Source organism: Gopherus flavomarginatus, chromosome 18, assembly GCF_025201925.1.
Source record: "Gopherus flavomarginatus isolate rGopFla2 chromosome 18, rGopFla2.mat.asm, whole genome shotgun sequence".
NCBI classification, from domain to species: domain Eukaryota; kingdom Metazoa; phylum Chordata; order Testudines; family Testudinidae; genus Gopherus; species Gopherus flavomarginatus.
In genome coordinates, this window is record NC_066634.1 from 3,144,279 (window position 1) to 3,170,308 (window position 26,030).

General features: G+C 60.6%; 1 protein-coding gene across 1 annotated transcript; it reads right to left on the reverse strand.

Moving 5' to 3' along the window:
• Positions 1 to 7,596: 7,596 nt before the first annotated feature.
• On the reverse strand, positions 7,597 to 26,014 carry LOC127036777 (RNA binding protein fox-1 homolog 3-like). Its single transcript, XM_050927987.1, has 12 exons — positions 25,581 to 26,014; positions 21,364 to 21,597; positions 13,110 to 13,253; positions 12,745 to 12,798; positions 11,608 to 11,700; positions 11,316 to 11,376; positions 10,992 to 11,045; positions 10,350 to 10,482; positions 10,086 to 10,125; positions 9,405 to 9,472; positions 8,907 to 8,979; positions 7,597 to 8,464 (listed from the first exon to the last, which is right to left on the reverse strand). The coding sequence occupies exons 1-12, from the start codon at positions 25,665 to 25,667 to the stop codon at positions 8,420 to 8,422; spliced, it is 1,086 nt and encodes a 361-aa protein (XP_050783944.1). The 5' UTR covers positions 25,668 to 26,014; the 3' UTR covers positions 7,597 to 8,419.
• Between the last annotated feature and the right edge of the window lie 16 nt (positions 26,015 to 26,030).

The window sequence follows — 26,030 nt, forward strand, 5'->3', positions numbered from 1 at the left end:
TAAATCTGCCTTTCTAAAACCGGATTTGGGGGCTTGGGGAGACTGGAACCAGGGGAGCCGCTCATTTGCGTTTGTTATAAAAACGGCGCCAAAAGCGGAGCGGGGGAGGGAGATTTCCCGTTTGCGACCATGTGACAGCCAGATGTTGGAACAACTGATGAAGCCTCATTCATCTCCGGTCTGAGGGGGGAGAGGGAACCTTCAACCATATGCACCCCAAGGAAACCACCAGCTCTAGGCTCACCCCAACAGAGAGAATCTCAGCGAGAAGGCAAATCTTTGTGATCTCAGTCTGGCCAACCGCAACTGTTCAAAAAGCAGGAGACAGATCACGGGATGGGCTTTAAAAATCATGAGATTATGTCATAATATAGTTTATTTGTCTTCAGCTTTTTAAGGTGTGTGTGTGTGTGTGTGTCACATTTTGAGGCTTCCTAGGATAGTCAGTGGCTTTTAGTCAGGCTGGGCAGGGATGGTGTCCCCAGCCTCTGCTTGCCAGAAGCTGGAAATGGGCGACGGGTCGGATCACTTGATGATTCTCTGTTCTGTTCATTCCCTCTGGGGCACCTGGCATTGGCCACTGTGGGAAGACAGGACACTGGGCTAGATAGACCTTTTGTCTGACTCAGTCTGGCCGTTTTTATGTTCCTCCACATGCAGAAAAGCTAGAAACTTATTTTTTTCCTTAAGAATGAAGGCTGAAATCATCCTATTATCCTCCTGGCTCCGGGGCGGGGGGGTCCTTTAAGGAGCACAGTAATTCTCACCAGACTCATGACAAAATGCTCCTGCAAGCTGGCAACACAGTGTGGCCTCCGGTGGAAATTCAGCTTCCCGCAACACCCCCGAGTCTGGAGTCGCCCAAAGACCAGGGACAAAGCTACAGTAAAATGCCCGTTTTCTAATGCACCAATAACAACGCGTTTGAAAGCAGGACGTCTCAGGAGGCACACAGAGAAATCGGAGGGCACAGGAATCGGGGAGCGGTTTGTGCTTAGCAGACTGCGCCATGGACTGCACAGTCCACCTGTAAGCTGGGGCCCTGGGGAGCTGACTTGCAGGAGCATCTCTGCGGAAGGAAATTGGACTGATGTTTATTTCCAAGTGTGCAATGGGTGAATATTCAAAAGCGGTGGGGTCTCCACAGCCACCGGGGTGCAGGGAGGGTGGATCACCGGCTGTGGGTGCTAGTCAATGATAAATAAACCCCTGCGTCCCATTATAGGTTTTTGGGGGTGCCTGAAGGCGGTTTATCGCCCAGCCCTGTTTGCAGTTTCCCGCTGTGCCACACTCGAGCGCCAAACTCCACTTTTTGAATTTCAAATTCCCCGCGTAATGTTATGATTGGCTGAGAGGCGAAGGCTGCCTTCTCTCATTGGTGAGAGCCGAAGCGTCCTTCCGTCTGGGCGAGGGGAGGGGGGACACAGGCCGTGGCGCCAGTTCTCACTCAGGTCGGACTCTGTGCTATATAAACACTCGCAGGCTCTTTATTTTCTCACACAGCGGTGGTGTTGTGAGTTGGTATTTTTCGCCATGTCAGGTCGTGGTAAGGGCGGAAAGGGGCTGGGTAAGGGAGGTGCTAAGAGGCACCGTAAGGTCTTACGAGACAACATCCAGGGCATTACCAAGCCTGCGATCCGCCGCTTGGCTCGCCGCGGCGGGGTGAAGCGCATTTCCGGGCTGATCTATGAAGAGACCCGCGGGGTGCTGAAGGTTTTCTTGGAGAACGTGATCCGCGATGCAGTGACCTACACCGAGCACGCCAAGCGGAAAACCGTGACCGCCATGGATGTGGTGTACGCCCTGAAGCGCCAGGGGCGCACCCTGTACGGCTTCGGCGGCTGAGTCGGCTTTTGATCCCCTACAAACTATTTCTCTAAGGCCCTTTTAAGGGCCACCCACTGGTGCATGGAAAGAGCTGGGTTTGCTCGGCGTAGGGAGCTAAAAGGTCAGACTGTTCTGGAGCTACCGCCCTGATGCGAGGGTCCCTCGCGATGGTGGGGTTTCTGTTTAAATTACGTGGTAGGTGGGCTGGCTGCTATATTGCACCCGGCTTCCAAGGAGGGTCTTCTGGGTTAATAGGTTTTTAAGTGCACCAACTCCAATGCATGTTTCAGAGCTCCCTTGCTAGTAGTTTTTTCCTGGATGCTTTTCTGAGTCTGCTGTTTAATCTTTGCACTAATTCACCCTGTTCCTGTTAAATATTAGTGCTATGCACGTGTATTAACAGCCAACGTGATGAGAGGATCCCCACGACCATCCAGTGCTTAATTTGCAATGGCAGGTGTTGCTCTTTTTTTTTTTCTTCTATAACCGAGGGGGCAAGGCCAGGGGTGCTGGGGCTCTGAACTGTTACAGGTGCTTGGCTGCAAATTAAGCCCTAACATCCCCTGGTACCTTTGCAATGGGGACACAATTGTCCCTACTCAGCATGTGCTGAAGGGTTGGAGCTGCCCTGTCCTTCTCTTCTCCCCCCCCCCCCCCCCACCTCCTCCAGCAGCTTATTTGGTGTTACAGCAAAGGGGGATTGGACTAGCATCCACTACCTAGAGATCCACCTTGTGCTCACTGGGATACACTAAGCTGTTGTCACATCTGTGCAGCGGGTTTGTCTGCCAGGACCAGGGCCACCCACTGATCCTGCCGTGCTGCTGTCCCTGGCTTCGTGCGAGCTCTGGCCTTGAGGGTCAATTCCTGCCTGGCCTAGGAAATTCAGACTCTGCCTCTGGTTACATTCGTGCTGCTATAAAACTTCTCAGGGCAGCTTATGGGTGGCTGGTGAGGTTTTTGCCCCAGCACCCAGGCACTTTGGCTGCTCCCAGAGCTCTCTTGGTTTTTCCAAACTCCCACGTGAGCTGCTATGCTCTGCTCTGCTCCACTCTCTCGCTCTCGTGGCTGCTCCACCAGGCGCTGGGGAAGCTCCCGGGGCCCCAGGAAGGTTGCTGAATGGTCTGGTGCAATGGAGGGGAGTCTGTGACACCTGGAAGTGTAGCACAGTGGGGATGGCCTGGGCCCCCTGCTGAGCCCCAGGCTGTATAGGCTCCCCAGGGTGAGGCTTGCACAGAACAAGCACCATTCTCGTGTCCCATTGTTGCTTCTGTCCCTAAAACTGGGCACCCAAATTCTCAGTAGAACCCAGGGGCAGGGGGCCAGGAGCCCAGAACTCCCAAGTCTTGCATAGGTGAGTCCTGGGTTGGTGGGGGGTGTCAATGGCTGATACATGACAGCATCAAAAGTGCCGGTTGACCCACAGGGTTGTTAGCGTGTTCACAATTCAAATCTGCATTAGAACTTGAATCTGGCCTGGCCCTGCCCTGATTAAAAACATGACCCGCAACTAGTGAAACAGAAAATTTATTGGGGGGGGGGGGGCAGGAGGGGTGAAAAATCAAGTGTGGCAGGAGGAGAAATTGGGAGCCAGAAACAGGTTCCCGCCTTGGGAGCAAATCATTTCACAGGACACCAAGGAGCATTTCAACGGAGCATCCACCACGCACCATTGCGCCTTGCCACAGGGCAGGCTGCTGATTTCTAGCAAATACTCAAGGCCACAGCAAAGGGTCATTTTCCACAAGTGCCTACAGGCAGCTGGTTGTCAGGGGACAAAGCGTTGCCCGAAAAGCATTGTTTTTGTCATTGGCAGCAGGTGCAGCAGCCAAAAAGGAACCGTGGGCATCTGATTAGCTGCAATACAGGTGTGAGGAACTGTCCTTTCGGAAGAATGGGACCAGTTCACAGACTCTGCTTTGCCCCAACATTTTCCCCCTGCCTCTAGGGCCCGGCCTAGCCTTGTCTTCGTATGGGACCCCTGCAGCACTATCGGGCGAATCCTCTGCAAGTACCATACCCCCTACACAACCTGCCGGATGCACTGGGGCACTGGCTGCCCCCCGCCCCCAACATTTAAACCCCACCGCCCCCCTCTTTCATGAACACGGTGCTAAACACCTGGCAGCAGCTGACAGCCCAGGGCTCCTGATGCGACTACCGCGAAAGGGAACAGGCTTGCAAAACTCCTGCCCCCCCCCCCCAACATACAATAGAGACTGGGCTGACAAGAGAACAGTCATGCAGCAGGGTGATGTATCGGGGATAGCGAGGGAGGGAGGATGAGATGCAGAGACGCTCCTAGAACAACCTGCTGATTGTAGAAAATCAGGGAACGGGAGGAGATTAAATAAGCAGCCCCAGTCCCTAAATACTAATACAACACCCCCGGACCAGCCCCCCTCACCTCTAATACTGCTCCAAATTGCAGCCCTTACCCAGATAGCCCCTGACCAGCCAGGGGGGGCCCAGTGAGGCTATGTCTATACTACAGCTACTGTTGGGGACGGATTCATTAAGAGCTCTCTCCCGCCGTCGGCTTGGAGCGGCTCCTAAGAATGGGCCCTGCCCGCTGGGCAAAAGGAGTGAGCCAAAGTGAGCAAGACAGCGTGCAAACAGGCGCAAGCAAGCGAAAGACACAGGGCAGGGCGAGGAAAGAAAAAAGAGACATGAGCGCAGAATTCACGTCCCCCGCAGATTTTCTTTCCCCCGCCCCATAGAATAATCCAAATCCAAAATGGCCCCTCTCTCGCCACGGCTGGCTGCTCTCGCTTCTGGCACCACAGCAGCCCCTGGTTGGTGAAAGGTGTCATTGCCGCGCCTCCCCGGCAGAACTGATTATTCTACGGGGCGGGGGAAAGAAAATCTGCGGGGAACATGAATTCTGCGCTTCTGTTTCTTTTGTGGAAAAAGCCAGGGAGAACGATTCTCCCACTTGTAAAAGTGTGTGTGTGGGAGGAGGCTTCCCTGCCCTGCCTTCAGGTTCCAGCAGCGAGCATGCGGCCAGGGGAGAGACAGAGAGAGAGAGAAAGCGAGCACGGCAAGGCAAGAAAGGCAGGATGAGCAAACAGGCCGAGCAGGAGCGAGTGAAAGAATGAGCGGAGAAACAGAGCGAGCGAGCATGCAGCGATGGGGAGAGCAAAGGGGCATGCAAGGGAGAGGGTGCAACAGCAGAGAACGAGATGAAGCCAGAGCAGCAGGATGAGCAAACCAAAGAGAGAGAGAGAGCCGATGGCAAGGCAAGTCAAGAGCAAGCAGAGGAGAGAGCGAGTGAGCAGCAAGCAGAGGAGAGAGCGAGTGAGGAGCAAGCAGGGGAGAGAGCGAGCGAGGAGCAAGCAGGGGAGAGAGAGCAGCACGCAGAGGAGAGAGTGAGCGAGGAGCAAGCAGGGGAAGAGAGCGCAGCAAACAGAGGAGAGAGCACGTGAGGAGCAAGCAGAGGAGAGAGCGAGCGAGGAGCAAGCAGGGGAGAGAGAGCAGCAAGCAGAGGAGAGAGCGAGCGAGGAGCAAGCAGGGGAGAGAGGGAGAGAGCAGCAAGCAGGGGAAGAGAGCGCAGCAAGCAGAGGAGAGCAGGCGAGCGCTCGAGCAAAGGGGCCAGCGAGCGATTGACAAGCAAGCAAGAGAGAAGAAGTGCACGCAGCCAGGCAAGCAAACAGCGGAGCAGGAGCCAGAGAGCGAGGAGCCAGGCCGGCAAAGGTGTGAGGACGGAGGGGAGTAAAAGGCGGAGCAGGGGGGAGAAAGGGAACGTGGCAGGAGAGAGCATCTGAGCAGCCCGGCGAGCGCAGGGAGAGGAAGCGAGCCCCAGGCTGGGCTACATCACCCCGAGCGACATGACAGGCCGATGTAAGCGCCAGTGGGACCAGAAATGAGACAGACCGGCAGGGTGAGCAAAGGGGGGGTGAGGACAGAGCCAAGCGAGCAAGAGCCGGGCTGGACGAGCAAAGGCGCGAGCAAGAAGCGTGTCGGGGCAAGCGAGCCGGCGAAGGAGAGGGACTGGAGCAGAGGGGCGCGCCGGGGGCAATTGCACGGCCAGCGCTGGGACGAGAAGCCAGGAGCGAGCAGTGCTCAGCGAGTGAAGAGCACGTGAGCGAGCACCTGCAGCTGGGCGAGCGAAAGTAACAGGCAAGCAAGGGGGCAGGGGGGCAAACGGAAAGGAGCTAAAGAGAGAGAGAGCTAGTGCAAGCCGCCGGAGGAGCAAAGGGGAGAAAGACCCTGAGTCTCCCTTGCCTTTGTCTCTGTCTCACGTGCATGCACACACACACATGCACGTGCACACACACACACAGAATTGGGATAATAGGCGTCTATCACACACACACACACACAGTTGGGGGGATAACAGGCGTCTATATCACACACACACACACACAGAGTTGGGGGGATAGTAGGCGTCTATATCACACACACACACACAGTTGGGGGGATAATAGGCATCTATATCACACACACACACACACACACACACACACACACACACACACACAGAGTTGGGGGGATAACAGGCGTGGATATGAGAAAAAGTCACAAAAACGAGACTGTCCCTTTAAAAACAGGACATCTGGTCACCCTCACTGGAGGGCCAGGATGAGAAAGGCCAGGCCCTCAATGCAGGGGTGGGATGGGGGGGGGGACCGCAGTCAGTGACCCCAGGGGCAGGAGGGTGTAGAGCCAGCCATGCTCTCACTTCCCCAGGGTCTGAGCCTCCGAGCACACAGAGGCAACCTCACTGGGGAGTCGCCATGGGGCAAACCCGGCCGGGATGGGGCACTGACGGGTGCACTGCAGCCAGGAGCCCTACACTGGGGACGGGGTCTGTCCCAGTTGACCATGTGGCTTTCCTGCTCCATGCAACCGGGGCAGCTTGGGCAAGGGGGACCCTACATCTCACCCCCCATCCTGCAAAGAGCCAGGTCCTTCTCCTAGGTGGCACAGGGCAGCGAGGGCTGCGCCCGCCCGCAGGCACCAAGCTGCTGGAGGATTACTCGCTGTACTGCCCTGTGCCCCGGGGCCCCGCAGCCCTGCCAGGAACCAGCAGCGGGAGGGAAGAGACAGAAACGCAGCACGAGAGAGACAGAGCGTGAAAGCGAAAGGCCGGAGAGCAGAGCCGAGAGCAGGGCTTTATTACAGCACAAGAAAACGGGGACAGGAGGGAGGCTTTGGCAGTCGAGCACTTTCCCTGAGAGACCGCGCTGGGGCGAGGCCGGGCGCATGCCCTGAAATCCGCCATGGTTCAAAGAGCTCGCAGCTCAACCTGCTTTCAATGCAACCCCGGCCTGGGACAGGCCCCCAGCCTAGTGTTTGCTGAGCACAAAAGACACCCCCCCACTCCCGCGGCACCAATGTGGAGCTGAAAGAGCGCAGGACTCATGCAGGAGATAGGAGCGTTGGGGGGGGGGGGGGCAGGAGAAAGCTGCAGAGAAATAGAGAGAGCCGAGGTAGGGCACTGAGAGAGACGGGCACTAGTTGGAAAAGGAATTCGGTCAATGTCGGATCCCTGAGCCCAGGGACGAGATGCTGGGAAATTCAGTCTCATCTTCCCTGCTTAGCGGCTGCCTGAGGCCTCTGGCCACGATCCTGAGAACAGCCCTAGGTTTAGAATTTCCCCAGTTTTTCTTTTTTCAGTGGCAGTGGCTCCCAACCGGGGGGGGGGGGGGGGAGGGGACCCACAAAGGTCTCCCGGGGGTCCGTCAGCTCATCTAGACAGTTGTCCAATTTTACAACAGGTAACATAAAAAGCACCAGCCAAATCATTCCAATTTCATACAGACGAGGCCTGGTTTGACGGCTCGACAGACTATATTCTCCGGTAATGTCCCGTGTGGACTCGCACTGTATTAGACACGCATTTGGTGCCATTTACTCATGCGTGCAAGCCAGGGCTGAAACTCTCAGAGAGTATTTCCCTCCCCTCAATGCCTCCCGTGCCCCAACATGCTATAAAATCTCCAGGGAGTTGGAAAATATTTCCCAGAGCTCCGCTCCGGACATCAGCAGCAGCTGAATTTAAGCCCTGGTGCAAGCAGATGCATGAGGCTGAGGTCGTTTTTAAGAGGGGTGAAACGTAGGGGGAGGCAAGACAGATCAGAGTCCTGAATGGGGTACGGTCGTCTGGGATGGTTGAGAACCACTGATTGAAAAGACCAAACCCCACCCTTTCCCGTGAGTGAAAGGGGTGAGGCCACCCAGCACCATCCTGCCCCGGGTGTGACGCAGGGATCTGATATTAAACACTGGCCAAATTCACCCTCGTCTCCACTGCCTGGGGGGCAGCAGTGTTCCCCCCTCTGCACGTACCACCCCATTGTCTCTATGGCTAGGGGACCGGGGCCAGGCAAGAGCTGGGTAACAGGACACTGGGACCAGGCGCCCCTCCCCACAGCAGATTCGGGTAACACGGTGCCGGTGCCAGGCGGGGTTCCCCCCAGGGGATTCTGGGTAATTGGTCTGGGGTGCTAGAACCGGATGTCCCAACCCATCCGTGTTGGGGGCAGGGGACTTGATGGAACATGCCCGTCGCTATTCACACCGAGATCTCAGAGTCCACTCCCCAGGCCCCTTCCCGTCACGGCCACCGGCCTTGTCAGCCCCTGGTTCCTCAGTACGGCGTGAAGCGGTTGTACCCTCCGCGGTACAGGCTGGCCTGCCGGGGCAGAGAAGGCTCCATTAGCATCAGTCGCTCGGCGGGGTGGGGTGAGAGAGGGAGGGGGCACCGGCAGGGCAGAGTGTGTGTGGGCAGGGGCTGCCTAGCAGCGTCTGGGGGGGGTGTCTCCCAGATGGGACTGAGGTTCTGGACAGGAGGACGAGGCCACCAGGCTGGGCTTAGGGGCGTGAGCGGATCTGCCCAGGCAACCGCCTCGGTCAGTGAGCAGAGTCACCTCCCTGGAAAGCACCGGTCTGTCGGCTGGGGGTCATGTTCAGGGAGACCCTCTGCCAGGGAGGAGCAGGGCCACCCGTGAGGCAGGCGGGGGCGAGGGTGCCGGAACGTGCCTGCCCGACGCGGGGTGAGGCAGGGAGAGAATCGGGGAATGGGGCTCAGGGGCGGGCCCAACACGGGGCAGGGAGTCCCACCAGCTGCTGCTCACCATGGCCCCGACGCCGTAGGCTGGAGTGACGGCGTGGTGGTAAGGATCTGCTGTGGTGTAGACCCGGCCGTACCTGGGGTAGCAGAGCAGAGGCCGGTGTTAGGGAGTGAGCACTGTTTGCACACACACACACACACAGAGCCAGCTGTGCGAGGAGGAGCTGGTAGCAGCGGTGCCAGAACCGGCAGGGACATGCCCCCCCACCCACATTTTTAAAAAATGGGCCCCCCACTTTTAAACAAAAGACAGATAAGCGCAGCATTCATGTCCCCTGCCGATTATTTCCCACCCCCGCAGAATAACTGATTCTCCCGGGGAGGCGCTGCTGTTATACCTTTAGCCCAGCAGGGGCTGCTGTGGTGCCAGAAGAGAGGGCAGCCGGCTCACCGCCGAAGCAGCCAGCCGGGGACAAGAGGGGGGTGCTCTGGCCTTGGGCAGAGGAGGCCCCCCCACTTCTACAGCGCCCTTGGCTGGTATTCCCCTTGCCCTGACACTTACCCGTCGGTGTACGCCGCTGCCGTTGCCGCTGCCCCAGGGGGTTGTGCCACACGGTAAGCTGCATAGCCCTGAAACAGCCAGGACGGGGGGTGAACCCGCAGGCAGCCCCTGCATCCTACACCCCCCACCCACGATACCCTTCGAGGGCAGATCATGGGGGGAGGTGAGCTTCCCTAATCACTCCTGCTCCACAATGAAGGACCAGGGCTGATTCCCAGGGAGTGGACGTCTCCGTGCGCGCTCAAGGGAGGAAAGGGGCACTGAGGGCACGAATGGGGTGTGTGGGGGGGTCCGGTCTCAGGCTGTCATCCCCCCCTTTCCTCCCTCTGAGGCTGAGACAGACAGAGGGGTGGGGCAGCGCTCACAGGGCAGGGGAGAAATGCTTTGACCCCCAGGCCTCCTCTGCCCCAGCCCCTGCAAATTCCTAAACCCCAGCCACATATGCTGGCACAACCCAAGTCCCCCCCCCCACACACACACACATACACACAGCTCCCCGGAGTGTAGGGCAAGGATTCAGGAGCCCGGGATGCTCCCACAGCAGCCCAGAGAGACAGGGACCCAGCGGGTAGGGGAGACATGCCAGGCACTGGTGGAGACCAGGTATAATCCTCCCCCCCACACACACACACCCCCCACACACACACACACAACACGCCCACCGGAGCGCCAGAGGCTTACATAGATGTCGGTGCCATATAGCCCATCCGGGTACACCACACTGTGGAGAAAGGAGAAGGATCAGCTCCGGCCGTAAGCCCCCCCCAGCACTGATACTGCCCCCCCACCCCATCCACATCCCCGCCCCAGATCCAGCTCCTCTGGCTGCGGGGTGCAAAGAAAGCGCCCCTCCAAAAGTGTCCCCTCCGCCCTCCTGACTGCCAGGATCGATGCCCAGCCTCCCCCACACCCCCTTGCCCCCGTTCCCGCCCCCCACGGGCTCACCTCCCATAGGCAGGAACGGGCGACGGGGCGGGAGCTGCCCGGATCGGGCTGTAGATGGCTCGGCCACGGCCCCGGAGGCCCCCGCGATAGGCCAGTGCCGCCGGGGCCACCATCGGGTAGGGGATGGTGGCCACTGGGAACAGAGCAGACAGTCAGGACCACAGGGTGTGAGTGGGGGCGGGGGGGGTATAGGGGGCGAATGGGGGATGAGAAAGGGACGGGGCATGGGCAGTCGGTATAATAGGCCAGGGGAGGGTTGGGGCCCCACCTACGCTCTGCCCTGAGCCCCTACCCTCGCTCCCCTCTCCCCCCAGATTGGCGGGGGCTCAGGGGTCAGGCTGGTGCTCGGGATAGCCACCAGCCGTGGTGGAGGGCTCCAGCCGGGGGTGGGCAGGATGTAGGGGCGGGGCTTCAGGCTTAAAGGGGGGCCAGGGGGGGCTAGCCTCCCTGAAAGTGGGGTTCACCCGCTGCCCCGAAGGGGGGTTCACCCGCCGCCCGTGATGGGGGGGTGACGGCGAAGCAGCAGACATGGGGCAGGAAGAGGAGAAGATCCTCGTGGGGCCGGACAGGAGAGGGGGGTGGAGATGCTGGTGGGGGGGACAGGCCTGGGGAGACACAATGGCAGCATGGAGGAAGTCCCACCTGTGTAGAGGTCGGGGGCATAGACAGCACCAACCAAGGGATTGATCTTCCAACCTAGCCGCCGAGAGAGAAAGGGGGGCATCAGACCGGACGGGGGAGCCCAGCCCCCCTTCCCTCCCTGCCCCCCCCAGCTCAGCCCACGGCACCGGTCTCTCCCCACAGACCCGGCCTGGGGCACGTCCGAGACAGCCGCCTGCCCAGATGCCGGGGGATGGGGGCGTCCCTGTCCCCTGGCGCCAGCAGCAGGAGGGGCCTGCACCGTGGCAGAGTGGGGGCCCTGCCGTGGGGGGGACACACCTCACCTCCCGCCCCACCCCCTTGTACCGTTCACGGCAGGCGCTGCTGGAGGCTTCTTGGTGACCACACGGGCCGTGGCGTTGTTCACCTGCCGGGGGGGGGGAGGGGAGAGGTGAGCGAGTCTGGGGTCACAGCAAAGCCAACCCCCCCCCCCACACACACACACATACAACCATGGGGCTCAGAGCCAAGACACTGGACCCTGCCCCTGTGCCAGCTCCCCACGCACATCCCCCCACCAGCTGGGCACAGAGCAAAGCTACCCCCCCCCAGAGTGAAACCACCTGGGTCCCACCCCGTCCCGCCATGGGGCACTGACCTCGATTTTCCTGCCCTCCACAACGGTGCTGTTCAGCTTCTCTCGCGCCTGGTCTGCATCCTGGCTGCTGTCGAAGGTCACAAAGCCAAAACCCTGCAGGACGGGGAGAGGCCGGGGAAGGATGAGGCTGCGGCTGGCTGGGGAGAGAGGGCGGCTATGGGGTGTGTTTGGGGGGGGGCCCACACAAGGGGTCATGCAGCTGCTCTGGCCAGGCCCCGCTGGGGGCTTTTAAACCCTGCCACATGCCCCATTTTCGTCCCCCTCAGGTTCTAGGGGCTCCCACCCCACACGGCTCCTCCTCCACCCCAGTGTGTCCTGTCTCGGCCCCGGGTTCCGTCTAGTCCCCAGCATTCACACACATACACACATGCACACACACACAAACACACACACTGTCACACAAACGCACACATGCTCACACACGCACACACACACTCACACGCGCACACACGCTCATGCACACACGCACACACGCTCACATTCTCACATACACACACTCGCGCGCACACACTCACAAACGCGCACACAAGCACAAACGCACACTCACACGCACACACTCACGCACACACACGCTCATGCACACACGCGCACACACGCTCACATTCTCACACATACACACACTCGCACACACACTCACAAACGCACACACAAGCACAAACGCACACTCACACACACACACATGCTCACACAAAGCACAAACACACACACACAAAAACACACACACACTCATGCACACACACACATGCCCACAGCGTCCATCCCTGCCCCACGTCCCGGTTCGTGACCCTCTAGACCTTCCCGCATGGGGGTCAGTGCCATGGGCAAAGCCTTGGCTGCAGAAAACCCACACACACTCACGTACACACACACACGTGCACACAGCGTCCCTCCCTGCCCCACGTCCTGGTTCGTGCCCCTCTGGACCTTCCCGCATGGGGGTCAGTGCCATGGGCAAAGCCTTGGCTGCAGAAAACCCAGCGAGGCCCTGAGCCATGGCAGGCAGGCGCTGCACTGGGTGGGCTCCGCTTCCAGACAATCCAGCAGCTGCCACCTTTCAGCCAGGCCAGGAACCTCCCCCGCCACCAGCAGCCTCTGCTGGGACCCCCCGGCTCCCCCCTCCCCCCGACGCCCCCGCACCTTGGAGCCGCGTTCGTTGAAGATGATTTCCACGTCTAGGATCTTCCCGAATTGCTTGAAAAGGGGGGGTGGGGGGGACAAGACAGGAATCAGTGACCAACCCTCCAGAACCCACTGGGGCCCCGACCAATCACAGGGTCCTAGAAGGGCCCTCGGTGACACACACACACACCCACACACCCCTAGGCCATCTGGGCCACAGGTGGTACCTTGTCCCCCCTTCACCAGGGGCACGCGTGCGCACGCACACACACCCAGGCCATCTGGGCCACAGGTGGTACCTTGTCCCCCCTTCACCACGGGGCACGTGCACGCACGCACGCACGCACACACACACACACAAAGCCCTGGGCTGCGGGACTCACCCCAAACATCTGCCGCAGGTCGGGGTCACGGAAGCGGAAGGGGATATTGGAGACATGCAGCCGCTTGGGCTGGGATTTGCTGTCTTCGCTCTCTGCCTCCCGGCTGTCTGGGCTGAGCGCGGCCACGGGACTCTCCTCGGCTGGCTGGAGGGAACCCCAAGAGATAAACCGGACAGAGCTGGGGCAAAGAGACACTGGGATCCCCTGCATACCCCCACTGGAGCCCCAGGATCCCATTACAACCCCCCCACCAAGATTCCCTGCTATCCCCCTCCCCTGGAATTCCCCGTCAACCCCCACAATGGGATCCCATAAGAACGGCCACACTGGGTCAGACCAAGGGTCCATCTAGCCCAGGGTCCTGTCTTCCAACATTGGCCAGTGCCGGGTGCCCCAGAGGGAATGAACAGAACAGGGAAATGTCAAGTGATCCATCCCGTCGCCCGTTCCCAGCTCCTGGCAGTCAGAGGTTTAGGGACACCCAGAGCATAGGGTTGCGTCTCTGACCTTGGCTAATAGCCATTGAGAGACCAATCCCCCATGAATTTATCTCGGTCTCTTTTTTTTTTAACCCCGTTCTACTTTTGGCCTTCACAACATCCCCTGGCGAGGAGTTCCACAGGTTGACAGTGCGCTGTGTGAAGAAACACTTCCTTGGGTTTATTATAAACCTGCTGCTTATGAATTACACTGCGTGACCCCTGGCTCTTGTGTACTAACGCTTCTCTACTCCCTTTCTGCAGGCTGTTCGTGATGTTATCCCCTCCTTAGGCATCTACTTTCTATGTTGAACAGTTGTGGGCTTTTTCGTCTCTCCTCGTATGGAAGCAACCCTGTACCCTTAGTCATTTTTGTTGCCCTTTGCTATACTTTTTCCAATTCTAATTTATCTTTTCTCGAGATGGGGCGACCAGAACTGCACGCAGTATTCAAGGAGTGGGCGTAGCATGGCTTTATGTGGTGGCATTATGATCTTTTCTGCCTTATTCTCTATCCATCTCCGTCTGGTTTCGAACATCGTTCGCTTTTTTCAACTGCCGCTGCGCATCGAGTGGATGTTTTCAGAGAACTCCTCTGCCATGGCTCCGAAATCTCTTTCTTGAGTGGCAACAGCTAATTTAGACTCCATCATTTTGGATGAGGAGTTGGGATTATATTTCCATTTCCAAAAGCCGTGTTGACTCTTCCCCACCGTATCCTGTTCATCCGTGTGTCTGATCATTCTGTTCTTTACTAGAGTTTCTACCAATTTGCTCCTGACGTCAGGTTTAACAACCTTTAATTGCCAGGTTTCAGAGTAGCAGCCGTGTTAGTCTGTAGCCACAAAAAGAACAGGAGTACTTGTGGCACGTTAGAGACTAACAAATTTATTTCAGCATGAGCTTTCATGGGTTACTGCTCACTTCTTCGGATGCATCTCTAAGGTGTTACCAGTACTCCTGTTGTTTCTTTAATTGCCAGGATCACCTCTGGAGCCTTTTTAAAAAACCAGCGTTACATCATTCATGCGCCAGTCACCTGGTCCAGAGGCTGATTTAAGCGATAGGTTACACACTACACTTAGTTGTGCTGCAATTTCACATGTGAGTTCCTTCTGAACTCTTGGGTGAATCCCATCTGGTCCCGGTGACTTATTACTGTTTAGTTTAACATTTTTTTTCCAAAACCTCCTCTACTGACACCTCAATCTGGGACAGTTCCTCAGATCTGTCACCTAAAAAGAACAGCTCAGGTGTGGGGAATCTCCCTCGCACCCTCTCCCATGAAGACCGATGCAAAGAATTCATTTAGCTTCTCCGCAACGGCCTTATCGTCCTTGAGTGCTCCCTTGACCGGCCAGTGGCTCCACTGATTATTTGTCAGGTTTCCTGCTGCTGATGTACTTAAAAAAATTTTTTTTGCTCTTAGTTTTTGTGTCTTTTGCTAGCTGCTCTTCAAATTCTTTTTTGGCCGCCCCAACTTTACTTCTGCGGCTGACTTGCCAGAGTCGATGCTCCTTTCTATTTTCCTCAGTAGACTTTGACTTCTAATTTTTAAAGGATGTCCTCTCGTCTCTAACCACACCTCAGTTGTTTAGCTATGGGCACAGGTTTTGGGGGAGGGGGATTGTGGTCCTCTTACTTCTTTTTTCTCAATTTGGGGCATACATATAGTTGGAGCCTTTCTTACGGGGGCTTTAAAAAGTGTCCATGCAGTTTGCAGGCATTTCATTTTTGTGATGCCTCTTCTCCTTTTGCCAGCACACCGGGATCTCCAGCTATCTCCCTTTTACACCTCTCCCCAATGATATTCCCGTTTCCCCTCCCACCCTTGTCCTGTAGCACCTCTGCGCCGGGGGGGAGCTGTGGAGGGAACAGCCTTGACCATCTCACTTGCAGGTTCAGTGATTCATGCCCTTGTCCCTTCAGAGTCAGTTCGGGAGGGAACCACCCCCCACCACCACCACCCCATTCAGTGGGTGCTGCAAGCACCGTCCCCCCTCCCTCCTGTCCCCTGCAGCATTGCCTGGGAGACAGGCCCCTGGTGCCCCGGCATTGACACCGGCCGGGACCGAGACAGCAGCTCTGGCTCCTGATCCCCCGTTCAGGGCCAAGGATCAGGGGGTCTCTGGCCCCGTCGGCGGACAAGCCGGGGCAGGGGATCAAGGGAGACTCAGTGCTGGGACCTCTGGCTCCCAGCCGAGAACCAGGTGTGAGCCGTGGCTGGGCACAAGATGCTGAGCCGTCGGGGAGCAGGCACGAACGCACCCAGAGGTCCTGGGCCGTTGGGTTAGCACACGCTGGCACAAGCAAGGCAGTTAGTGATGAGAAGCAAGGGGGGTTTAGTGGGGGAGAGGGGGCCGGGATGGCTTTTCCACCGCGCTAGGAACTGAAGGAATCCCGCCCCTCCCACAGGGACGGAGGCTTCTCTCCTCTGCCCATGCAGACGGCTCAGCTCAGCCCAAGGCCTCAGATCTCAGACATCCTCCAATGCACGGGCCAAGATGCCACATCCGGGGTGTCGCCCGCCGCACGGAGCACAGCCACCAGGTCAGAAGGCGTGAAACCGGTTAACCCAGCTAGAGAGACGGGGTTGAACTTGTCTTTAACCTTTTCCCTGTGGCCTCTCAGGAGGCTCGGGGCATGTGCATTCATGTGTGTGTGTGTGTGTGTGTGTGTGTGTGTGTGTGTGTGTGTGTGTGTGTGTGTGTGTGTGTGTGTGTGTGTGTGTGTGTGTGTGTGTGTGCGCACGTGCACATGGGGAGAGTGCGCACACGCCCATGTTCCAGCCCAGGCATGGGGCTGCGTGCAAACTATGTGGGTGCCTGTGGGGAACGTGTGCCCTGCAGAGTGTGTGTGGATGAACATGTGTGCACATGAGGGGTGTGCGGGTGAGGGGGGGGGTTGGATGCTCACACAGCAGGAGTGCATGCAGTGCAAACGCCCCCGTGCATAGGAGTGAAGAGTGGGCGTGCGCCCTCAGCTCAGGCACGCGGGGGGAGGGGCGTGCACGCATGGCAGGACTGTCTGTGAAGTGTCGGTGCGTGCGTGTGCCGGGCTGGTGTGTGCGGCCTCCGTGCAGTGGGGGAGTGTGCAACACACCTGGTGGAGGTGCGACGGGGGGTATGTGTGATACGCTCACGTAAGCGTGTGTGCACGACTGTTTGAAACATCCCTTTCCCTCGGCCGTGTGAACAGTCCGATGTGCTGCAGCCACACCCAATGCTCTGCCCTGGGCCTCCCAGTGGCTCAGAGCAAGGGGGTTCACCCGAGCAGCTTCCCTCTCTCTAGCTATGTCCCTGCCCCCCCGACCCCTGCCTCCAGCCCTCCCCCAACTCTCCATGGACCAGTCACCTAGCCACAGAGCCGCTCTGCCCTTAAAGACAAGTTCAACCAGGATCGCCCCTGCCGAAGCCCAGGGACGGTATCCAGCCGGGGTGGGTGGGAGTGGTGAGGGGGTGCAGAGAGAAACTGAGGCAGGCAGGTGCGGCGCCGGGGGGGTGAGTAGGGATGATCGAGGCGGATCACGGATTAATGCTACTAGGCCCGAGAAACGTGACGGATTCCAAGATGCCTGGGACAAAAACCTGCTTTTGCTGGGAGATCCGCCAGCGCCGCTCCCAACGCCCCAGGGGGGCCCTAGCCGGAGAGGGGGGAAAGAGACAGAGTCATTCGCCACATCGCTAGGAGCCAAGAGGCGTCTGATCCGCCGGCGGCCGCGGCCAGTGGGAGGAGAGGCCCTCGGAGAAGAAACCCCCCTGCCAGCCACCCGGCCAGGCCTTGCACGGACACCCCGGTGATTGTATCCCACACACGCTCCTCCAGCATTCGCCGCGATCTCTCCTCGCCGGGCTAGGACGTTTGGCAGGCGTAGCTTGGGGGGAGGTCACAGGTCTCGAGGGGACCCATTTCCCAGTGGGCAGGCGGGGAACGCTCGGCTGCAGAGTTACGTCAATGTCCACACTCCAGACTTGGTCCCACCGAGGGCCCTGGAGAGCCTTCCCAAAAGTAGGGGGGGGGCTGGGGGCCCCCCCGAGGCCCTGCCCCCCAAGACCCCTTCCCTCCAAGGGCCCACCCCCACCCCTCTTCTTCTCCCGCAGGCCCCAGCCAAGCCAGAAGCCAGAGTGGGGCTGGGGAGAAAGCAGCCCCCTGCCTGTGTCTCCGACCCCCAGGACCCCCACCCAGGGCAGGTGGGGGGACCCAGCCTCCCCACAGCTGACAGCGCAGGTCTCCCCGACCTGGCTCTGGCAGGGGGGCCTCAGAGACGCAGCCCAGCCATGATAGGAGCCAGGCGGGGAGCTGTGGGGAACCCACGTAGTGTCGCAGACCTTCCACCTGCTCTGGGCCGGGCGGGGATCCCGGCGGGTGGGGCCCCAGGTTGGGGGCTCTCAGCCCCCCTGCACCATGGGCAGGGGGAGGGTCCGCATGGTCCCACAACTGCCCAGGCTCCATGCCGGGGGCCAGGGCCTTAGGGGGGAGAGGTGGAGAAAGAGGTGGGGTCCGCCCTAGTGAAAAGTGGACAGGCCATGGCCTCCCCTCCCAGCCCCCATTTCCAGCACCCCTGGTCTCACCAATGTATGTTCCCTATTACACCAATATAACACCACCCCGGGGGCTCCCCACTCCCAGCTGGGAGCCCAGCTGCTGGGAGGCTCCTAGGAGGGAGGTGGGAACCTCGGGCGGCTGAAGTTTCTCGCGTACACATGCCCTGCCTAGTCACCCCGCATCTCGGCGCTGAAGCCGCCAGACCAAGTCTGTTTGGAGTCCCCAGAGGATTCAAGTGCATTGTTGCAAACTCTCCTGCGGTTTGGTCATCCGCTTCAATCCCCAGCTCTCAGAGTCACGTGATTATGAGAAGATCTCACCTAGCATTGACAATAAAAAAAAAACCCCACAACCCCGAAAAACTGGATGCTTCTCGCCCACCTGGCTGAGGTGGGAAACGGGACGTGAGGCCGAGTGCGCAGAACCCGCAGTGGGCTGTTTCGCTCATCTCACGATTTTGGGGGCCGCATTGTGGGTTTTGGACACGGGGCGGGGGGCTGAAATGCTGAAGTCACAGGTCTAAGGCAACCATCCCAGCCTGGCAAGGGCACAAAAGCATCTCCCTTTTGGGAGGGGGAGGGGGCATGGCACCCTCTGCTGGCTCCATGAGGTGCTGCAAACACAGAGCGCCTCAGCAACAAACCCAGAACTCTGGGGCAGCCCAGAGCCCCTTGGGGATTCCCAGCCTAGGCCCGCAGTTTGTTCTCACCAAACCCCAAAGCAGGCCAGCGTCTGGGTGATGGAAGCTCCTTGCAGGGCATCCAGAAATGCAGCCACCCTCACTGACAATCTGAGACTCAAACTACCAGCACCGGGGGGCAGAGGGGGACCACAGGGCCATGCCCCTCCCCCTTTTAGCACAAGAAACATAGCGCAGAATTCATGGTCCCCGCAGATTTTTCTTCCCCTACCGCAGAATAATCGGTTGGGCTGGGGAGGCGCCGCAATGGCACATTTTGCCCACCAGGGGAAGCTGCAGTGCCAGAAGAGAGCAGCTGGCAGAGGGAGGGGCCACTTTGACCTTGGCTTGCCCCCCCTCACCCCCACCACACACACACTCACATACACACTTCTACAAAGGTCCCTTCACAATCTGCTGCCCCCAAACTCCTTCCAGACTCAGGCCGGACCTCCTGAAATCCCGCTCCACAAACACCAGCCTGGGGGCAGCTGTCCAACCCCCATCTCCGGCATGTCCCCACCCCCCAGCCCCTTCCTGGCTACCGGTACCGGTACCGCGCTGCTGGCTGCTGCGTCATTTACCGTCCCTGGTTGCTCAGCGTTGCTCTCACCCCGGGGCTGGAAGGCTCTCATCTTGCAAAGGGCGGCACAACAGGTTCGGGGTGGCGGGGGGACGCAGGGTCGGTTGCCACTGAGCAGAGCAGATGGGGGTGGGGGGCTTTTTCTAGGGCACAAAGGGATCTGAAATATGGAGGGGGGACTTCTGAGCAGGGGGGGAAGTGGAGGGCTCTGTGCCACCCCATTCTGGGTGTAGGGGCAGGTTGGGGGGGGCACCCAGAGATTCCCAATCAGTGCAAAAGCCCCTGGTTGAAGAGGGGGGGCTAGTTCTGAGCACCCAGCTCAGGACTCCAGCCCCGAACCGACATCCCCAGGATTGGGGGGTGGCCAGGGGCACTCCATGCTGCCACCGCTCCCACCCCCCGCATCCATGCTCTCTATCTGGGGACCCCAAGCAGCAGGGGCATGATCTGGATTGATGAGCAGCCCAGATGACAGTGGTGCGGAGGGGAGGTGGATTCTCGGGGGTGAGGGGGACTCCCTGGGGCAGGGAAATGTCTCACTGGGGTCCCCCAGGGAGGTGATGGGGCGTGGTCCCTGTTTCCCAGGGGTTCAGAGGACACCATGTCCTTCCCAGAGCTGTTTGTGCATTTGTGGCTGGGGGGGCGGCGTGGGGAGGGGACCAGGAATGCACCATTTGTTCCATGTGGAGATAAACAGCTGCCGGCGTTGGGGGGGAGGGAGGAATCCGATCCCGAGGGGGCAGGCGACACCATGACCCGATATGGGCAGAGAGCTCCAGAGCCCAGGGAAGGGGACGCCCAGCTGCCCGGAGATCGGGGGGGGGGGATCACCTTAGCCCCCAGCACCGGGCGTGAGGGGGGTGTCCAGTCCTCCCCCCCAACAGGGGCCTGTGTCACACTGAACCTGGGGCCTCCAGGGCCGAGGGCAGGAGCCCTCAGAGCAACTGGCTGTTAGCTGAGTCTGTAGGGCAGATGCATTTTCTCTCTAAGGAGGTCTCGGTGCCCCGGCGTGTGGGTTACATGTGCCCCCACTTCCCCACCCCCCAAACACACAGATCTGGGCAGCCGAGGGTCAAGGCACGAGGGGGGGAGCTTGGGATCGAGGGGAAAGTGGGGGAGAGTTAGGATCCAAACACCCATGGGCCTCACCACTCCATGCCGGAGAGATCATCCCCTTCCCTAGCCCAGCGCTGGCCGAGCAGGGGCACCAATACCCAAGGGGGGGCTGCAGAGCAATCTGCACTCAGGCGAAGCGGCCACGTTCCTCCTGGCCCCTGTGGGCCCAGATCCCAGCCCCCCCACAGCTACGGAGACGCCACCAGTGCCCTCCAGCCATGACCCCGATCCGCCTCCGATGGGGGACGCTGGGGGGCAGAGAATAGACACAGCGCCGTGCGCCCTGATCCACCCCCTATGGGCCTTGGGGGGGCAGAGAACAGCCACAGCACAGTGCGCCCCGATTCCACCCCCTATGGGCCTTGGGGGGCAGAGAACAGCCACAGCACAGTGTGCCCCGATTCCGCCCCCTATGGGCCTTGGGGGGCAGAGAACAGCCACAGCACAGTGTGCCCCGATTCCGCACCATATGGACCTTGGGGGGCAGAGAACAGCCGCAGCACAGTGCACCCTGATTCCGCCCCCCTATGGGCCTTGGGGGGCAGAGAATAGACACAGCACAGTGCGCCCTGATCCACCCCCTATGGGCCCTGGGGGGCAGAGAACAGCCACAGCACAGTGCGCCCAAACCATGCCCCAATCCACCCTCTGTGGGGTCCACCTTGGCTACAAAGGCCCCATGCCAACATCTCTGCCCACTTGGCACTGGGGCGGGACGGATTCCTGTAGGAGGGGTTGCTGGAGGGAGCGGCAAGGGGGGCGCAGGGAAGGAGGCCTGCGGGGCCCCTGAGACATGCAGCAGAAGAAAGGGGCAGGAGGGCATCTCCCAGGCGAAAGGGGCCAGGCACTCACCGCGGGGGGAGGAGGCAGGGCTGGCACCAGGGGCTCCGGTGGGGCGGCGTGCTCCGGGTGGGGCTGGCCAGCCGGGTAGAGGCACAGACCGTGCTCAGCAGGGGTCTGCGGCGGGTAGTCCTGCAGGGCGCCGGGTGGGCGGAAAGGTGGGGGCAGCCGGGCCGGGGCCGGGGGGTACGGGGCGGGGTACGTCTGAGTCATGGGGTCAGCGGGGGCAGTGGCATCCTGGCTACCCTGCCGGGGAAAGAAGAGGAGAAGTGAGACCAGGAGCAGGAGCCAGGCCCTCCCCCATCCCCACTTAGCACCAGCGAAAGGGTCTCCCCTGCCCGGAGTAACACACAACATCTAGCTGAGAATAGAACCCAGGAGTCCTGGCTCCCAGCCCCTACCCTGGCTCTAACTCACTAGACCTCCCAGAGCTGGGGAGAGAACCCAGGAGTCCTGGCTCCCAGAACCTCCTGCTCTAACCCACCAGAGCCCTCTCCTCTCCCAGAGCCAGGGAGAGAACCCAGCAGTCCTGGCTCCCAGCCCCCCTGCTCTAACCCACCAGCCCCCACTCCCCTCCCAGAGCCGGGGAGAGAACCCAGGAGTCCTGGCTCCCAGCCCCTACCTTGGCTCTAACTCATTGGACCTCCCAGAGCTGGGGAGAGAACCCAGGAGTCCTGGCTCCCAGACCCCCCTGCTCTAACCCACCAGCCCCCGTGCCCTCCCAGAGCTGGGGAAAGAACCCAGGAGTCCTGGCTCCCAGACCCCCCTCCCTGAGCCAGGAGAGAACCCAGGAGTCCGGGCTCCCAGACACCCTGTCACAGGGAAACCCACCCACCTACACTGAGCACCAGCCCCATCCCAGCAGCTGCCTGGGGCACCCGGCCTGGCTGGGGGATGCTGCCTTTGGCCCCCGGCCCAGGGGCTATAAGGCCAGCTGGGGGGGGGGGGGGGATACTGCATCCTAGCAGCAGCCAATGGGGAGAGTGACGGGGTGCGGGAGGGCGTCCCATTGGCCGCCCCTTATCAACCCTCCCTCCACCCCCTAGGCCCTATTTGGGCTGTCGCCTTTTTCAGCTGTTTGAGGATTTTCTAACCCTGCCAGGGAGCAGCCCGACAGCTGCAGGGTCTGCCGGGCCCCCCCTCGGGACACCTCCCAGCCCAGGGAGAATCTGCCCCCTTGGGACACCCCCCAGCAGCCCCCAGCCCACGGAGAACCTGCCCCCTCGGGACACCCCCCCAGCAGCCCCCAGCCCAGGGAGAACCTGCCCCCCCAAGACACCCCCCCAGCAGCCCCCAGCCCAGGGAGAACCTGCCCCCCGGTACACCCCCCAGCAGCCCCCAGCCCAGGAAGAACCTGCCCCTGCCCCCACAGACCTGGGGAGTCAGCGTCCCTGCCCCAGCCCCAGCCCCAGGCATGGGGCAAACCCAGCACCCTGCTCCCCAGGAAGTGGGCAGGAAGTGAGGGGTCCCCACATCTCCCTCCACACCCCCCTCTGCACCCTTCCCTCCTGCACACCTTCACTCCCCCCTCCCTCCTGCACTCACCCCTCCCTCCATCCATTTATATAAGAATTCTTCCAGCCCCCCTCTACACACACAGTGACCCCCCCGACCCTCTCTCCCTGCCCACATCCACCTCTGTATGCCCCCAGCCACCCCTTCGGGAGCTGACCCTCTCCCGGGTTCAGCCTGGTCTGTGCCCGGCCTTTGTCCCGCTGGGCCCTGGGGAATCCGTTCCCCTGCTAATAACCACTGGGGCTGGATAGGACCAGCCCTGGCGCTGAGGTCCCCGTCTAGCAGGGTAAGGGGGCTTCAGCCCCCAGCGCCGCTCTGCCCCTCGCTTCCTTCACCCCACTGCAGCTGCTGCAGCTCTGCACCCCGTTCACGGGCTCTGCGCTTTGTCCTGAGCGGACGCTGGGGGCCTGCGAAAGGCCCAGACTCGCCTCCTCCGGCCGGCGCGTTAAGACTTCGCGTCTCCCGGAGTTCAGACTGGGGGGGTGATTGTGTAATATCGCAGCAGGAAAACGCCCAGTGAGGCAAAAAATCAGCTGGGGTCACGTCGGGGCTGAGGGTTTAAAGGGGGGGGATCCGCAGGTCACAAGCCACATGGTGGCTCTTTAACAGTTCAAGGGTGACCCATGGAGCCTCCCTCCCGCCAGGCCCCCGCCCATTCTCCGTCTACCAGACTGGAGGGGGCACTTGGGGTTTCTGTCCTGCGGCACGGTGGGGGGGCTTCTGTCCAGTGGGGAGAGGGCACTGGGGGGGTTCAGCCTCGTGATCCCCTTCCTCTCAGCCCCGGCGGGTGCCTGAGCCCCCTTTCCCCGCAGGGCAGAAGCCCCGAGCTCCATCAGGCCTGATTTTGAATCGTCCAAAGGGCGGCGTAGGCGGCTCGGAGGGCAGGAGGTGGGGCCACCCCGGCTTTACGCGGCGCCAGCACCTTGTTCTTAAACCCACCGGGCGTTTCCCCGGTCCCGCGCTGACCGTCGCTGCCTCCCCGCCCTTTGCCACGGCTTTGGGCCGCCACCAAGCGGACGGGGCGAGCGGCAGCGGGACGGTTTTGGGTAGACAACAGCCCCTGGGGGGGCCTCCTTGCAGGGGGAGCGGGCAGCAGCAGGTCCCCGAGAAGTGGTTGGGGCCTGACGCTGAGCTCTGATGGGGGGGGTATTGCAGGTGGGTCGCCCCGAATGCTGGGAGCAGGGGGAATATAATCAGAGCCCGTGCGGGCCCTGAGCAGGAATATTCCCCCCCACCCCACCCCACCCCACCCCACCCATCCTAAACCAGGCAGGTTCTTATAATAAAAAGTGAAGGGGGGGAGAACTTGCTGCTCCAGGCTTAGTCTGCCAACCCCACCCCCATGTGGGGCCCAGCCTCTCATACATAGATAAGACCTCCCATCCCCCCCCCCCCCCCAGCTGCTTTCAGCAGCCGCTATCAAGGCATCTGGCTGGATATAAATAGCAACACCTTCCCCAATCACTCAAGGCATGGGGGGGGGCAGCGAGGGGGGGAGACAAAGGCCCGTGGGTCTTGCCCCTCTGCCTTCCGGACCCATGGAGGAGGGGGAGGGACGGGGGGTGGGATACAGGCGCCTCAAACACCCATCACCCCCCTGGGGTGTCTCTAATCCAGGGGTGGGGGCAGGGCTGCATAAACACAGTGTCCCCACCTCCCCCCAGTCCCGAGGGGCTGGGTCCCCCCTTCATGTTGCACTCGACAACGCCCCCCTCCCACATGGGACAGGCTCCAAAATGGAGCTACCATGGCCGAGGGGCAGGGATCCGCAGTGGGTCTCAGGAGAGGCGCCCACGGGGGGGAGACAGGTGCAGCGAGGGGACAGGGATTGGGAGGGTGTGTGTGGGGGGGGTGCCACTACCTGCCCCTTCCTGTAAAGCCACAACCAAGGGGCAAGTTGGCAAAATGCCACGGCCACAGATTCAGACCAGACCTAAGAAAAATGCTTGGCCAGGGGAACTCTCTGCTACATGATCTCGCTGAGAGCACAAGTTTAGCACGGGCTGGCTGAAAGCAGAAAGGACGGCGCCCCTGCTTCCTGTTGCTTTGGGGGCAAACCCTGACATGAAGGAGGCTGGTTATCTCCCCCCCCACCCACCCAGCTGTGGGTTTCTGGCCCCTTCCTTTGTAGGGAGCTGGTGCTGGGCCACACGGGTCCCCAATCCAACGGGTGCTGGCCTGGGGCCCCTTCATCCGGTCCTCGCCGTGCAGCCCCAAGGCACAGCAGCACTGCGGTGACAGAGGCAGAGGGTGGTGTGGGCTGGGACCCTTGGACACAACTTACATCGGGGCTCACCAGGCCAACGGGGGAGCACAGACCAGCAAGGGCCCCCCTCCCCCCGACTGCAGAGGTAGGTGAGCACCCATCTGCTCTAAGGTCAAACCCCCCCAGGGTAAGGGCAGAAGATGTGAATCCTGCCACCCCTGAGGTAACTCTCAGACCCGGAGAAGCTGAATTCACTGGGCCCCCGGCCTCTCCAGCCTTCCTCGAGAGCTACAAATAGCACTTCCCATACATGGCCGCCCGTCTCCGCTGTCTGACCTCCCGGGAGACGGGGGCCCCCCAGAAAGGAGACAAGGAATCCAGGAAGCAAGGGGTTATCTCCCCGCGGTGCTGACAGGCCCGAGGTGTTACAGGGGCTCCTGGCTCCCAGGCACGGCCAGTCACCGCAGGGGGCCACACACACACACGCACACACACGGGAAGCGTGTACCTGAACCAGGCCCGGGTAGCACTGGGGCACCTGCGGGTACACAGGCAGGCTGTACGGGTGGAGCACCACAGCCGGAGAGGACAGCATGGCTCGTAGGCCCCGGCCCCACACAGGGCGGCGCAGCGAGGGTCCCACAGCCCCAGCAGCCAGCTACACGGGGTCCGTCTCTCCGACCCGAGCTGCGCGTTGGGCACTTGGTGGAGGGGAGGGAGCCGGGGGCTGAGTGGCAGCTGGGACAGTGCCACTGAGAAACACCGACAGCTGCTGGGACTTGGTGACGCTGCCACAGGTGGGGGGGGGGCAGGCCCCTCCTCCCCAGCTCAGCAGAGCCCTCCTCAGAGACAGGGACCGACTGACCCCAAAAGCAGCTCCCACTCCCAGCTGTTCCAAGCACCTGCGCATGCAGAGAGGTGAGAGACGAGGACCGGGCACACGCAGCCGGCTCTCCGC

Bases quoted from the DNA above. Each gene is read 5' to 3' on its own strand.
- LOC127036777 (XM_050927987.1), bottom strand. From the start codon at position 25,667: ATGCTGTCCTCTCCGGCTGTGGTGCTCCACCCGTACAGCCTGCCTGTG. The intron at 12,799-13,109 runs GTGAGTCCCGCA...CCCCTTTTCAAG, and splicing joins ACCTGCGGCAGATGTTTGGG to CAATTCGGGAAGATCCTAGA. The intron at 11,701-12,744 runs GTGCGGGGGCGT...CCCGTCCTGCAG, and splicing joins TCAACGAACGCGGCTCCAAG to GGTTTTGGCTTTGTGACCTT.